The sequence below is a fragment of the Rhincodon typus genome, chromosome 33 (assembly GCF_021869965.1).
Source record: "Rhincodon typus isolate 14 chromosome 33, sRhiTyp1.1, whole genome shotgun sequence".
NCBI lineage: Eukaryota > Metazoa > Chordata > Chondrichthyes > Orectolobiformes > Rhincodontidae > Rhincodon > Rhincodon typus.
Window position 1 is genome coordinate 24,923,828 of NC_063364.1, and position 13,411 is coordinate 24,937,238.

Here is a 13,411-nt window from a genome sequence, read left to right on the forward strand (position 1 = left end):
GTCTCGACCCGAGACGTCAGCTTTCTTGCTCCTCTGATGCTGCTTGGCCTGCTGTGTTCATCCAGCTCTGCACCTTGTTATCTCAGATTCTCCAGCATTGGCAGTTCCTACTTTCCCTGAATATTAGCCTGGGTCACTGGATTATTCATCCAGTAACAATATCACTGTGCTGCCACCACCACCACCTCCTTATCTCTAGTTCCATCATTTAAATCCCATTATAAACATAAAATTGTAGGATAAGGGAAGGCCATTTGGCTCATTGTGACCAGACAAACTCATCGAGAAGTTCTTTCGGTTAGTCCATTACATTCTCCTTATGGAAATGCTGCCTATATTTAGGTGGGAGTAGGGGTTTTTTCTGCCATTATTTTTAATGGCAAATCCCAAAAATTGTGATAGGTTGAGAGGTAATTGATGGAATGCTTTTGTGACTGCTTTTCCTTCCTTCCTTGTCTGCTGGAGTTACACCAGACAGCTGGATGTGTGTCCACAGAAAAATTTCTGTACATACATAGCATGCCATTTTCACTGGTTGAGATAGCACACTCCGCATCATCTTATGGATTATAAGTTCCAGCTGTCACGTTTGGTTACAGGGCAAAACTTTCTTAAAGAGAAAGATCAGACATTAATGCTAGCTGCTTCAGAGTTACAGGCTGAAAATTACAAGTACTGGTACAGTCTTTTCCTATCTAGAAAGCCATCTAGCCAAACAGCAATTAAACTCTAAATGACCTAAACCTCTGTTTATTTAACAACAACTGTCTTTGTTTCTTAAAGGGACACGGTCATAAAATAGTGCATTGTGTATTGCGTGCGATAACATTCCTGTCTTTATATCTTTTACATTCATTCAACTTCCAAAAAAACAAGGCATTTCTGTAATTAGAGTCTTAAGTTGCTTTATGCACTTTCTTGCTATCATTAGAAGAAAGAACTGGCTTTGAACAAAGATTAACTGTGTTATTGAACCAAATGTCTTTGGCCTTTCTGGCTCCCTGCCACCATAACTCTGGGAATGAAGTGGAAGGGCTGCAAACTGGAGCAAGACTTTGGTGACGCTACAGTGTGACCCTCACTCACCAATGGCTGAAGCTTTTACTCATCCAAAACAAGATCATTGATGTCAAAAGCATCAGGGCCAGGTCATAGGAATGTGAATGCCTGTGAGTCCCCTTATCCTTGTTCTCTCCTTGGGGACCACTAAACTTGAAGAAAGTATGATCTGGAGGTGCCGCTCTTGGGCTGGAGTAGACAAAGTCAGAAGTCACATGAGATCAGGTTATAGTCCAACAGGTTTATTTGAAATCACAAGCTTTCGGAGTGTAGCCCCTTCATCAGGTGAAGTGAGAGAGAAGCACACACAGAATTTATGGGCAGAGAGATCAAAGGCAGAGAGATCAAAAGATCATACAAATGGTGTGAGTGGAGTGTCGAATAATAAGTCTCTGCAGATGATCAAAGGTGTTAAACAGTGTGAGTCAAGTGTCAACAGCTGAATAACAAGCGAAGGGATGACCTATGATCCTATTAAATGAGGCAGAGAGACAATTACAAAAAATTAAAAATAAGTTGGCGCTGGAGACAAACCAAATGACTGGAATAACATCTTCAATATAAGAGTCACATGCTGAGGATCTAACCAAAGTAATAAGTAATCCAAAACTGTGCAAACTAATTAAAGTAGAGAGATGATAACAATTTATCAAGGTGATGCTGTCAAAACAGGACAGTAAGGAAGATTTTACAGATACAGAATAGTGTGGTGGGGTCACAAGTAGTGTGACATGAACCCAAGATCACGGTTGGAAGCAGAATGTCCTTGATCGCTGAAGTATTCCCTGACTTGGAGGGAACATTCCTGTCTGGCAATTTGTTACATGGTGTCCATTCGTCTGTTGCTGTAGCATCTGCATGGTCTCACCAATACATCCTTCCCTGCAGTGTATGTGATAGACACCACTGCACCATGTTGTTCGCAGCCTTCAACACATTATCAATGATGACGAGCATCTCACCAAAATCAATCCTACGTCTCCACTTCTCACCTTCAAATAACGGCCAAACCTTAAACAGACCATCGTTTGCAACAAACTACCCAGTCTTCAGGATAACATCAACCACAACATCACACAACGCTGCCATGGTAACCTCTGCAAGACATGTCAGATCAATGACATGGACACTAACATCACACATGGGAACACCACCCACCACATACATGGCAGATACTCGTGTAACTCGGCCAATGTTGTCTATCTCATCCGCTGCAGGCAAGCATGCCCTAAGGCATGGTATATTGGCGAAACTATGCAGGCGCTTTGACAACGGATGAATGGACACCGCACAACAATCGCCAGACAGGAATTTTCCCTCGCAGTGGGGGAACACTTCAATGGTCAAGGACATTCCACCTCTGATCTTCAAGGTGGCCTTCAAGATACATAACAACACAGAATCGCTGAGCAGAGACAGATAGCCAAGTTCCACACCCATGAAGAAGGCCTCAACCACGACCTTGGGTCATGTTGTGCTACATGTGACCCCATCATACTGTTCTGTATCTGTAAAATCTTCCTTACTGTCCTGTTTTGACACCATCACCTCGAAAAATAGTTACGATCTCTCTACCTTAATTTGTTTGTATAGTTTTGGATTATTTATTACTTTGGTTAGACCCTCGGTATGTGACTCTTATACTGATCATGCCATTCCAGTCATTTGGTTTGTCTCTAGCACCACCTTATTTTTAATTTTTTGTAATTATCTCTCTGCCTTATTTAGTTAGTTTATACGTCATCCCGTTGCTTGTTGTTCAGTTGTTGACATTTCACTCACACCGTCTAACACTTTTGATCACCTGCAGAACTTATTATTTGACACTCTACCCACACCATTTGTATGGTCTTTTGATTTCTCTGCCCTTGACCTCTCTGCCCATAAATTCTGTGTGTGCTTCTCTCTCACTTCACTTGACGAAGGGTCCATGCTCCAAAAGCTTGTGATTTCAAATAAGTCTGTTGGACTATAACCTGATGTTGTGTGACTTCTGACGTTGAAAGTAGGAGGATAGGCCTGAGGATTGGGAGTAATGGAGCACCCTCAGCAGTTCAGAATTATGCCCTAAACACCTGAGGGGAAAGGTAGTAATTTTGCTCACTTGTTACCAAAGGGATCTGCTGGGGTTAACATTCCCTTCAGGCAATCGCTGTTTTCGCACAATTTGTGATTTCTCCACTGTGTGGTATGCATCCATACTTCTCCACTAATTCTCCAGAGGCACAGCAATAATTTGCATGGAAAGGGGACTTTCTCAATCCACAGATTCTGGCAGGCTGAGTGACCAAGACACTTAAAGACAGCCGTATAAATGCTGAGGTTGGGTCCGCACGTTTCAGAGACATTAATGATTTTCATTGCTCTGCAGATCATTCCTGTCAGCCTGACCTTTGCAAAAATGGAGGTACGTGCCTGGCTGGTGTCTCTACAGATCCCTACTACTGCATCTGTGTGGACGGATTTACCGGGAAAGACTGCAGTGAGGTAGAGCAAGGTAAGAACCCCAAGGAGGACCTTGACTAGCATGACTGATGCTAAGGTTTGAGCTGTTTATTCTCTTGCCTCATGTGTCTGCATGATTGTTATCTATCCTTTTCCACTTTGTTGGTTTAACAATTTTATGGTTCTACAGCTTTACACAGAAGGAAAGCAAGCAAAATTGAACTGAAATTCAAGAACTAATTGACTACAAATGAATGACAAATGTAGCAACAGAAGATGATGCCCATTGTGCCAAACTTGGCCCCATTCCCAATGGCTTCTCCTTGAGTGGAATGTACTAGAGAAAGAACACATTCAACTGCCATCAATATCTCATTGAGTAGTGAGGCTACACATGCAGCTGTTCATTAAGGATCTCCGATAGTAAAACCATCTGTCAGTTCTCTTAAATGTTCATTATATAAACTGCTGCTGTGTTGCTATTCAGATCAGGAAGACAGAAAGACTTGCATCTATATGGTGCCTTTCACAATCTCTGGATGTCCCAAAGCACTGTCAAGTTAATTAAATACTTGTTGAGGTATCATCGCTGTGGAACATTTATGTTACTGCACGCTCGTCATGGCACTGAAACAAATGTGATTCCGGGTTCAAAGGCTATCCTTGTCACAATTGTGCATTGCCTGTCAGTAAAACATTATTTCTCCCTCCCACTGTTGAATGTTGTCAGGTTACACCTAAACCTTCCAGCGATGTCCTTTTCAGCCAAGGTTAAAATGCAAGAGAAAAGTCATTAAAAATAAAATAGATACATTTCTATAGCATCTTTTATGACTTCAGGAGGTATCAAGATCTTTTGCAGCTAACAAAGTACTATCAAAGTATAGTCACTGTTGAAATGCCACAATCCATTTATGCACAGCAAGCTTCCCCCAACCAGCATCATGATAATGACTAGATAATCTCCTTGTAGTTTTTGGTTTGAGAGATAAATGTTGGCCAAGATTCCAGAAAGAACATCCCTTCGCCCTAGTGCTAGGACTCCTCTTAGGTTCTTCTCCAAAATAAAATATTGGTGGACACTTTTTGAGGAGCAACTGAGAATCCGCTCTAATGAGAGGAGTTTAGAAATGGAATCATTTTATTATATAACATCTGAGTTAGGTCCATGATGAATCTGCTCTGCAAGTCTATTAATGTGTGCTGAAATAGGCGTGGCTTATGTAATGGCAGAAAACACAGTTTCAGTGTGACAGATGAGGACAGGAAAGCTAAATGTTTTGCACTTTATACAGGAATTGGTTAGATGATGCGATGGGAGATAATAAGTCTTTGATTCTGGATGGTTGGGTTAAACTGTGTCCTAGAAACGGTTCTTATTAGTACTTTCTTGTGGCTTGAGGCAAGAATTTTGCACAAGTATATAAACACTTATATTCTGATTTTTATGTCAAAGGAGTCTATTTTGTTTATATAACTAAGTGCCATCCTCATTTCAGTTATACTCTTGAAGTTGTTAATTCAATGTTTGGATCGGCAGAACTTGGGGCTATCATTAATTAGGACAATCTGGAACTGAGTAAGGGTAGTTATGTGACCTCCTTCTTGTGCTGTTAAACGCTATGATCTGTGAAAGGAAGAAATAACACATCTTTTCCCGTGCCCAAGACATCTCAAATTACATCACAATAAAAACATTAAGAAGGTTGAAGTGCTATTTGGCTGATTGTCACTCAGCAAATCTCTTGGATTGTAAGTGGCCAGTGAATCTCTGTTGCTCATGTTGTGTTAGGTGAGAGAGCAATGTTGATCAGTACACTACTAGAACACCCTGATCTTCTTACATAGAGTCATATGGATCCATTGCCATGTATCCCTGTGACTGTCCGCATCTTTAGGAAGGGAGAACAAACCATATAAGTGAAATGCTCAGTCCAATCTCATTGAAATGAATCTAATTCTGACAGGGCTGGACAGGCTAGATGCAGGAGTCATGTCTCCCTTGGCATGGGGTTCCAAGTCAAAGGGTCATTGTCTCAGGATACGTGGTAGACCATTTTGGCCTGAGATAAGGAGATGTAAGCTGGCAATGTTCAACAGTAGGAGGGAGAAACAACGTTTCACCCTTAGGCAATGTACAATTATGGCAGGAATAGGCACTGACTTGGTGAACCTGTGGAATTCTCTGTAATAAGAGGCAGTGGAGGAGATGTCACTGAACATATTTAAGAAAGAAAGAAATTTCTAGAGCTAAAGGTGTTTGGGGAGAGGGCAGGAGTGTGGCATTGAGATAGAGGATCAGCCATGATTATGTTAAATGATGCAGCAGACTTGATGGGCCAAATGGTCTACTTAAAAGAACACAGAACATAGAACAGTACAGCACAGTACAGGGCCTCCGGCCCATGATGTTGTGCCCAATTTTGCTCCATTTTTTTTCTATTTCCAGAAAGTGTTGAACCAGTCACCAAGATGAACTTGTAATAATTTTAGTCAGCATTTTCTTTGATATTAGCTTAGTAGTTCCCACCTTTTCTTTTTATTTTTCCCCTTCTGTCTTTGAGAAAAACATTAGGAGTCTGAGGAACTACATTGAGGATTCAATCACAAAGGAGTGCTCTGAGCTTGAGCACTTCAACAAAGTCATTGCTTTTTACTTTTGAACATAGCTGTACCCAGGAAGTTCCTTCACATCACTTCCGGTGGTCCATGAAGTAATTGTGCAACCATGTTTCTTTTCCCTCCTTCCTAGTGTATCCTTATGCATTTTAATAAAATTTATTGATGCAATCAAAACAGGAAGTGGTGCAGAGAAACGTACGGGGTACACGCTGGAAGACATAAGGTATAACGATGTCACTAGATACACCAAAGCCTCAGGTAAGCTGCCTGGGATTTCTGACAACAGAAATGATGCTGTTGGACAGAAATTCAAAGCTTGACCATGCTTCAGGTCACAGATCTTCAAGAGTCTTGTGCGGGGTACAAAGCCATTCTCAAACTCTCGTAGACGATGCCAGACCTCTCTTCTCTTTTCTTTTAGTCTGTCTCAATGATATGTTTGGCGATTTTTGTAGTTGCTGCTTTGTGCGTGTGTGTGCACCGACCGCTTAGGCTGCTGCACTCCCTTCCTATTCTCTGACCTGTGTTTGAATGCTAGCTGCCAGCGTGGCGATACAGGCGATTGCTAGGCACGCTTCACAAAGTGGCTCTGATTCCTGCCTCCTTGCCCTTCAACACTGTGAGTGAAATGCATCCCAGGGAAATGTTTCAGCTCTGGGGCTGACTGGTTGGAAATGAGCTTTCTGTTCCTTTTTTTTGCCTGCATTATGTGAGTACAGTGCTTTCCATGATGAAGCAAAGAGCTGGGCATACTGCAGCCTGAGAGTCTCTAGCCTTGAACCTGCATTGTTAACATGACAATCACTTGCTATCACTGGCAGATGCTTGCACCCTGGCAAATCCTTGTCTGCTTGTCTCTAAGTTGCTACTTTGTTTTGAGAGACCATACCTGTTCTGGAAATATGTTACTGTTATATGGTCGCTAAGAAAGGAATGTCTTTGTCTTGTGATCCTCAAATTATACTGTTTTGTTCTTCCTTCCCTGACCTGCTGTATAGTCTTTAAGAGCATCCTTTAGGTGTGACCCTTCTACTCTATACACATCAGTTGAGGCCAATTGTATTTCTATTCATTGTCCATAGACCCGTTTCTCGGTTGATGGTGATCAATTATCACCCCTCCTAACTGGTCTAAAGTGCTGCTTTTAGGACAGGCAAGCCCCATGAAGGAAATCACCACAGGTTCCTTGCTATGAAGGCCTGAGCCATTTTAACTTAGTTCATCTCTGACCCCTGGACAAAATTGGCAGGAGTACTGGCATGACTGGAGGGTGGGTGGCAGGACTCTGTGTCAGAGAGTTGAGGCAAATGCTCCCAAAAAGGAAGCCACGCAGAACTGGGAGTGGGGAGGATGTGAGATTGGGTTAGGGGGTTTGGTTAAACTGATTGCAGGGTGGGAGATCACAGATTGATAACCTCGGTCAATGGAAATACAAGCTTTCTGTTTTAGAACAAGATGGATAATCCCAGTCTCACAGAAATCTGACCAAGCGAGTTTAAAACCAGAGACTTGTGTGTGAATCTTGCATTTTTATTATAAAGAGATTCAACACTTGATATTTATGAAGCCCTGCTTCATTGATTTTTTTTTTTCCTGTATTCATTCACGGGATGAAGGCATTGCTAGCTAGGCTGCATTTATTGCTCATCCCTAATTGCCCAGCGGGCAGTTAAGAGTCAACCACATTGCTGTGGGTCTGGAGTCACATGTAGGCCAGGCCAGCTAAGGGTGACAGTTTTTTCCCTAAAGGGCATTACTGAACCAGATGGATTTTTCCTGACAATTGACAATGGATTCATGGTCATCATTAGACTCTTAACTCCAGATATTTATTGAATTCAAATTCCACCATCTGCCATGGTGGGATTCGAACCCGGGTCCCCAGAACACTATCTGGGTCTCTGGATTAACAGTCCAGTGATAATACCACAAGGCCATCGCCTACCCCATGGGAGGATTAGTGCTATCTTCTGTAGGGTCTTGAAGTCACAGCTAGACAGGGTAGTGAAGAAATCATTTGCTACACTTGCTTTTATTGGTCAATGCATTGAGTATAGGAGTTGGAATGTCATGTTGTACAGGATATTGGTTAGGCCACTTTTGGAACACTGTTCAATTCTGGCCTCCCTGCTATTGGTAAGATGTTAAACTTGAAAGGGTAAGGAAAGATTTACAGGGATGTTGCCGGAGTTGGAGGGTTTGAGCAATAGGCTGAATAGGCTGGGGCTATTTTCCCTGGAGTGCAGAAGGCTGAGGGGTGACCTTGTAGAGATTTATAAAATCATGAGGGGCACGGATAGGGTAAATAGCCAAAGTCTTTTCCCCAGGTAGGGGAGTTCAAAACTAGAGGGCATTGATTTAAGGTGAGAGGGGAAGAGATATAAAAGGGACCTAAGGAGCAACTTTTTCATGCAGAGGGTGGTGTGTGCATGGAATGAGCTGCCAGAGGAAGTGGTGGAGGTGGGTACAATTACACATTTAAAAGGCATCTGGATGGGTACATGCATAGGAAGGTTTAGAGGGATATGGGCCAAATGCTGGCAAATGGGACTAGATTAATTCAGAATATCTGGTTGGCACAGATGAGTTGGACTGAAGGGTCTGTTTCCGTGCTATACAGCTCTTTGACTCTAATAGCCTGAAGTTAACATTACCAGGGATGTGATACCATTGTGTGTACCATCTGGTTGTTATTTTAACCCTCAGTTCAGAGTGCCCATGTGGGTTAAAACCATCACTATCGCCAATCCCTATCACCATCCAGCTCTGGTTTGTTACCTTTACACAGACCTGGGGAGGAGCGAATGACCTTCCTGGTTTGGACAAGTCACTGGGTTATGTGTAGAGCCATCAAAGAATTGAGGGAGCAAATCTGTTGGCTGGGAGATTCCTCTGAGCTGTTCATGTCAAATCCAGCCTTGCCTTACTAACCTGTAACTAGGATCACAGCAGTAATATATTAGAGCACGCACGCACATGCACACACAGCCAAGACTTGTGTTTTGCCACTGGCACACATCACTGAAATGGAATGGAGCTTTGCGTAAAGTAATTGATCAAAATGGTTTCTTCTTTTTATATTTCTGTTTCTATTTAAGTTTGGAATGCAGTTCTGAAGAACAGCAGCTCTGACAAACCTTCCATCTGTTGTTTGGAAACTTGGTAGAAACACCGAATATCCATTTATGTATCTATTTTCAGTGTAGTGAACCATTCCCAGGCATTTTACAGGACTGCTATCCATCAGAACTTAGAGGTTTTAGGCAGGTGACTAAAACTGGGCAGCAACTATGTTTTGAGGAGTATCTCATTGGGAGAAAAGACTAGAGAAGTGGAAAAGTTTAAGGAGCGAATTCCAGAACTGATGTTACAGGCTAAACATAACGCATGTCCAGTTGAGGGGCTTGTGACGAGGCAAATCTGGAAAACATTTTGTTTGGTGACACAGTAACCAAGAAGGATCATGACCAAATGAACAAAGGTTTTCAACAGGGCTGTTAGGACATGCCTAACCCAACATGGTGATGGGAGTGGGATCTGTAATAGCACTAAAGAGAAGAGGATACTGTAACTATTTTAAGAAGCCTAATTTAAGAGGGTGTAGGGAGAGGCAAGTGGGACGATGGTGTTTGAATGACCTTTGTCTTGTCAGTTGCTACCACAGTATCAGAACAGGCTGTTAGATTTTGGCACTTGTCTATTCCTGCCCAACTTATCAATAGTTAGAATCCTGGTTGGATGGTTCCAATAGAGTTGAAGAAACCTGAAGTCTGCTTCTAGTGAAGCATCAAGATTGTCAACCAGCAATTGGCTTGATCCTACAACAAAGTGTTTGTGGTCTCGAACATTTTACTTCATCCTGCAGCCGGGTTGACAGAGTGCTAAACTCCAGGCGACCAATTTAAGCGGTAACTTTTCTCATACACCATTCCTTTGTTACATTGCAGGACCTTGTCACCCTAACCCCTGTCAGAATGGTGGCCTATGTGAGTTGATGTCACGTAGAGGAGACGTCTTTGGTGAATACGTCTGCAAGTGTCCGACTGGCTTCCAGGGCATTCATTGCCAAACAAGTAAGCAAAATGTTTTACAGGTTTTTGGGAATTATTATCTGTGAAGAATTCATGAATATTAAATTATTGGTATAGTGTGCGATGGCCCTTGGGATCCACAAAGTCAACCTCTAGTGTCAGAAAACAGACCCCGAATTGAATAGACTGTCCCTCATCTCCTCGTCAAAAGGGCAAATATATTATTTGCGAGGCAGTTGTGTAATCCTGGAGTTTGAGTTTTTGTTTTAACATCTTGTGCTCTGATCTGATGGTCTGTGATGAAATTTGAACCATCTTTAGAGATTAGTATCCTGAACTTTCAAAAGAGTCTACCCTTAACTGAGAGCCTTGCTGGGAGTGAATTTGAGTTACTGAATAGTTACTGAATTTTAGGGTTAAAAGCCTAAAACATGCCTTTTTTTTAGCAATTGTTCATGAGCTTGAAATTATTTCTTATGTTGTGTATTATTATTGATTATTCCTATAGGACTTCTAGAGCAAGGGACTCATTTGGTCTAAAGGGAAATAAATTGTGCATCCAACACTAAAAAATTTAGTTGCGTCAATTAAGTGGTCTACAGACTATCCATTATGTCTGCAAGTATGAAAGACCATTCCTGCAACTGAAGCCTGAGTGTGTTAGTGTCGACCCTGGGACTAGGTCAGAGTGATTAATGTGTCTCCTGACAGCCCCCATGATATCAGTCGCTAACCAGCAAGTAATTCACCAAAGTGAGAAGCCACTATCGCTTAGAGCTTGGATCTCATCCCAGAATAGTTTTAGTGAAGAACCAGCCAACTGACTTGTTTCAAAAAGATATAAAGGGGAGATTCTTCTCAAGCGCTATTTCTAAAATTTTCAATCACATTACAATTTCTCATGGTGAGCCTAATGCTGGAACAAGTATATTGCCAATACCTAGTTTTATTTCAACCACAAATTTATAGAGTTATCAAATAAATCAGCTCAGAAGGAGATTATTTGGCCCATTTTGTCTGTCGAGATTTAGGAAGTGCTATTAAAATAGGCTTGTATTTTGCTTTGGTAAATCCACTATTGCTGTGGTGTGTGGGTAGTGAAGGGAATGGATCTTTAAGATGGTCAAAGATGTAAGTTGCTGATTTAATTGTTCAATTCGTACATGCTTTATAACTATTAATGTGTGGTTCATTCACCCAAACTGTGTTGGGACCAATATTGCAGAACACCATAACTGGATCTGTAACTGGAGTTGGCAAACACAAGCCCAACATGACTTGAACTTCAATGGGGATGGAGTGGACCATGTGAAACCTTGCTTTATATATTAAATCATCCAACTCCTGCCACTCTTGTCAATGGGAAAGGCATTTTCTGTGTCAAGGTCTTAACAGAAATTGATTTTTATATGGCGTCTTTCACAACATCAAGATGCCCTGAAAATTTGACAGCCAATGAAATACATTTTGAAGTGAATTCCATATTGCAGTGCAGGAAGCATGGAAGCCAGTGGTGTGGTGGGATTTTCTATAGCCAGGTGAGCGGGGATTGATACCTCATTGATACATCCAATATTGCAGCACTCCCTCAGTACTGCACTGGAGAGTTGGATTAGGTTTGTGAGCAAGGGCTAAAATTTGCTGGCTACGTGTGGTGGGAATGGAAGCAGTGGTGGGCTTGGTATGCTACTTGGGTCTGCAATGAGACCACTCCGCATTGGTGTTGCACTGCCGAAGAAGTTTCTTGGTTAGGAGTCTGCTTGTGGTAAATTTGCTGATTTGAGTCCCACTGCTGGTAAGTACCAGTTTTCGTTCCCTCTGAGTGGATGACATTGGATCCCAAAGCCATGATAAAATTCACCCAGGTCACTGAAGTGAGATTTGAATACAGTGTCTTCGCCATTCAGAGATGAGTGTGCTTCAAATTAAACCACAACCGAGACATTTGTGCAGTCTTGTGTAGAGAGTCACTGTGCAACCTCTGGGCTTTCAGTTTTCATGACAAAAGTTATGTTTATTTAGTCACTGCAGTCAGGGCTCTCTGTGTAGCCAACTCAACTAGAAGGATCTGAAGTAATCCAGCTCATCAATTCTAGCTGAGATAGTAGGAACTGCAGATGCTGGAGAATCCGAGACAACAAGGTGCAGGGCTGGATGAACACAGCAGGCCAAGCAGCATCATAGGAGCAGAGAGGCTGACGTTTCGGGCCTAGACCCTTCATCAGAAAAGGGGGAGGGGAAGGGGGTTCCAAAATAAATAGGGAGAGAGTGGGAGGCGGATAGAAGATGGATAGAGGAGAGGATAGGTGGAGAGGAAACAAACAGGACTCCCTACCTACACTCACCTTTTACTGGCTCCATCCCCGCCTCTTCGACCTGTTTGTTTTCTCTCCACCTATCCTCTCCTCTATCCCTCTTCTATCCGCCTCCCACTCTCTCCCTATTTATTTCGGAACCCCCTTCCCCTCCCCCTTTTCTGATGAAGGGTCTAGGCCCGAAACGTCAGCCTCTCTGCTCCTATGAAGCTGCTTGGCCTGCTGTGTTCATCTCATCAATTCTAGCTGATGGGCAGCTGATAACGTATAATGCAACCTGAGGGGGTTGAGAAAGAGCTTTCTTTGACATTAGGAAGTGACCCCTTGCAGCTAATATGCATTGTATTGTACACAACCATCTTGGTCAGAGGGTGAAGTAGGAAAAGAATTTGTGGTTTGACCTCAGGGAGCGAGCTTGAAATACAATGCAGATTTTTGAGATGAAAAGACTTCTCTGTCACTTGTTAATGTCTGATTTTTAAATTAAGTTTTTGGGGCTAGAGGAGGTGCTGATGTGTATGAGACCACAACTCTCAACTTCTTCAATTGCTCTTACATCAGCAATCTCCGTGAGGCTAAAGGATGGCTTGTATAAGAAATGAGAAAATGTTGCTCTTACACAGCAGAGGCCAGTCCGAATTTGGGGTTGAGTCATATCGTTTTGGAAATGTAGGGGAAGCATCAAAATATTTCTTTCTTAGATCATTACAGACCTACAGTGCTTTGCAGAAAGGTATAGAGGAAACTTTATATCTGATCTGTGTTGTTCCCGGCATAAGCATGTACTGATGGATGCAGTGCTGTTGGAGTGTTGTTTCATGAAAGAACTGAGCTGAAGATCATAAGTTGATAGGAGCAGGTGTAGACCATTCAGCCTATCAATCCTAGATAGCAAAGTATAGAGCTGGATGAACACAGCAGGCCAAGCAGCATCAGAGG

The 13,411-nt window shown here is 42.4% G+C and overlaps 1 protein-coding gene across 2 annotated transcripts in view; it reads left to right on the forward strand.

Moving 5' to 3' along the window:
* LOC109920189 (EGF-like repeat and discoidin I-like domain-containing protein 3) overlaps positions 1-13,411 on the forward strand; it is a 77,091-nt gene that overhangs the window by 32,471 nt on the left and 31,209 nt on the right. For both annotated transcript variants that reach the window (XM_048616111.1, XM_048616112.1), the window contains exons 2-3: positions 3,431-3,556; positions 10,074-10,199. In XM_048616111.1, coding sequence (XP_048472068.1) covers positions 3,431-3,556; positions 10,074-10,199 — 252 coding nt within the window. The remainder of the gene's footprint in view (positions 1-3,430; positions 3,557-10,073; positions 10,200-13,411) is intronic.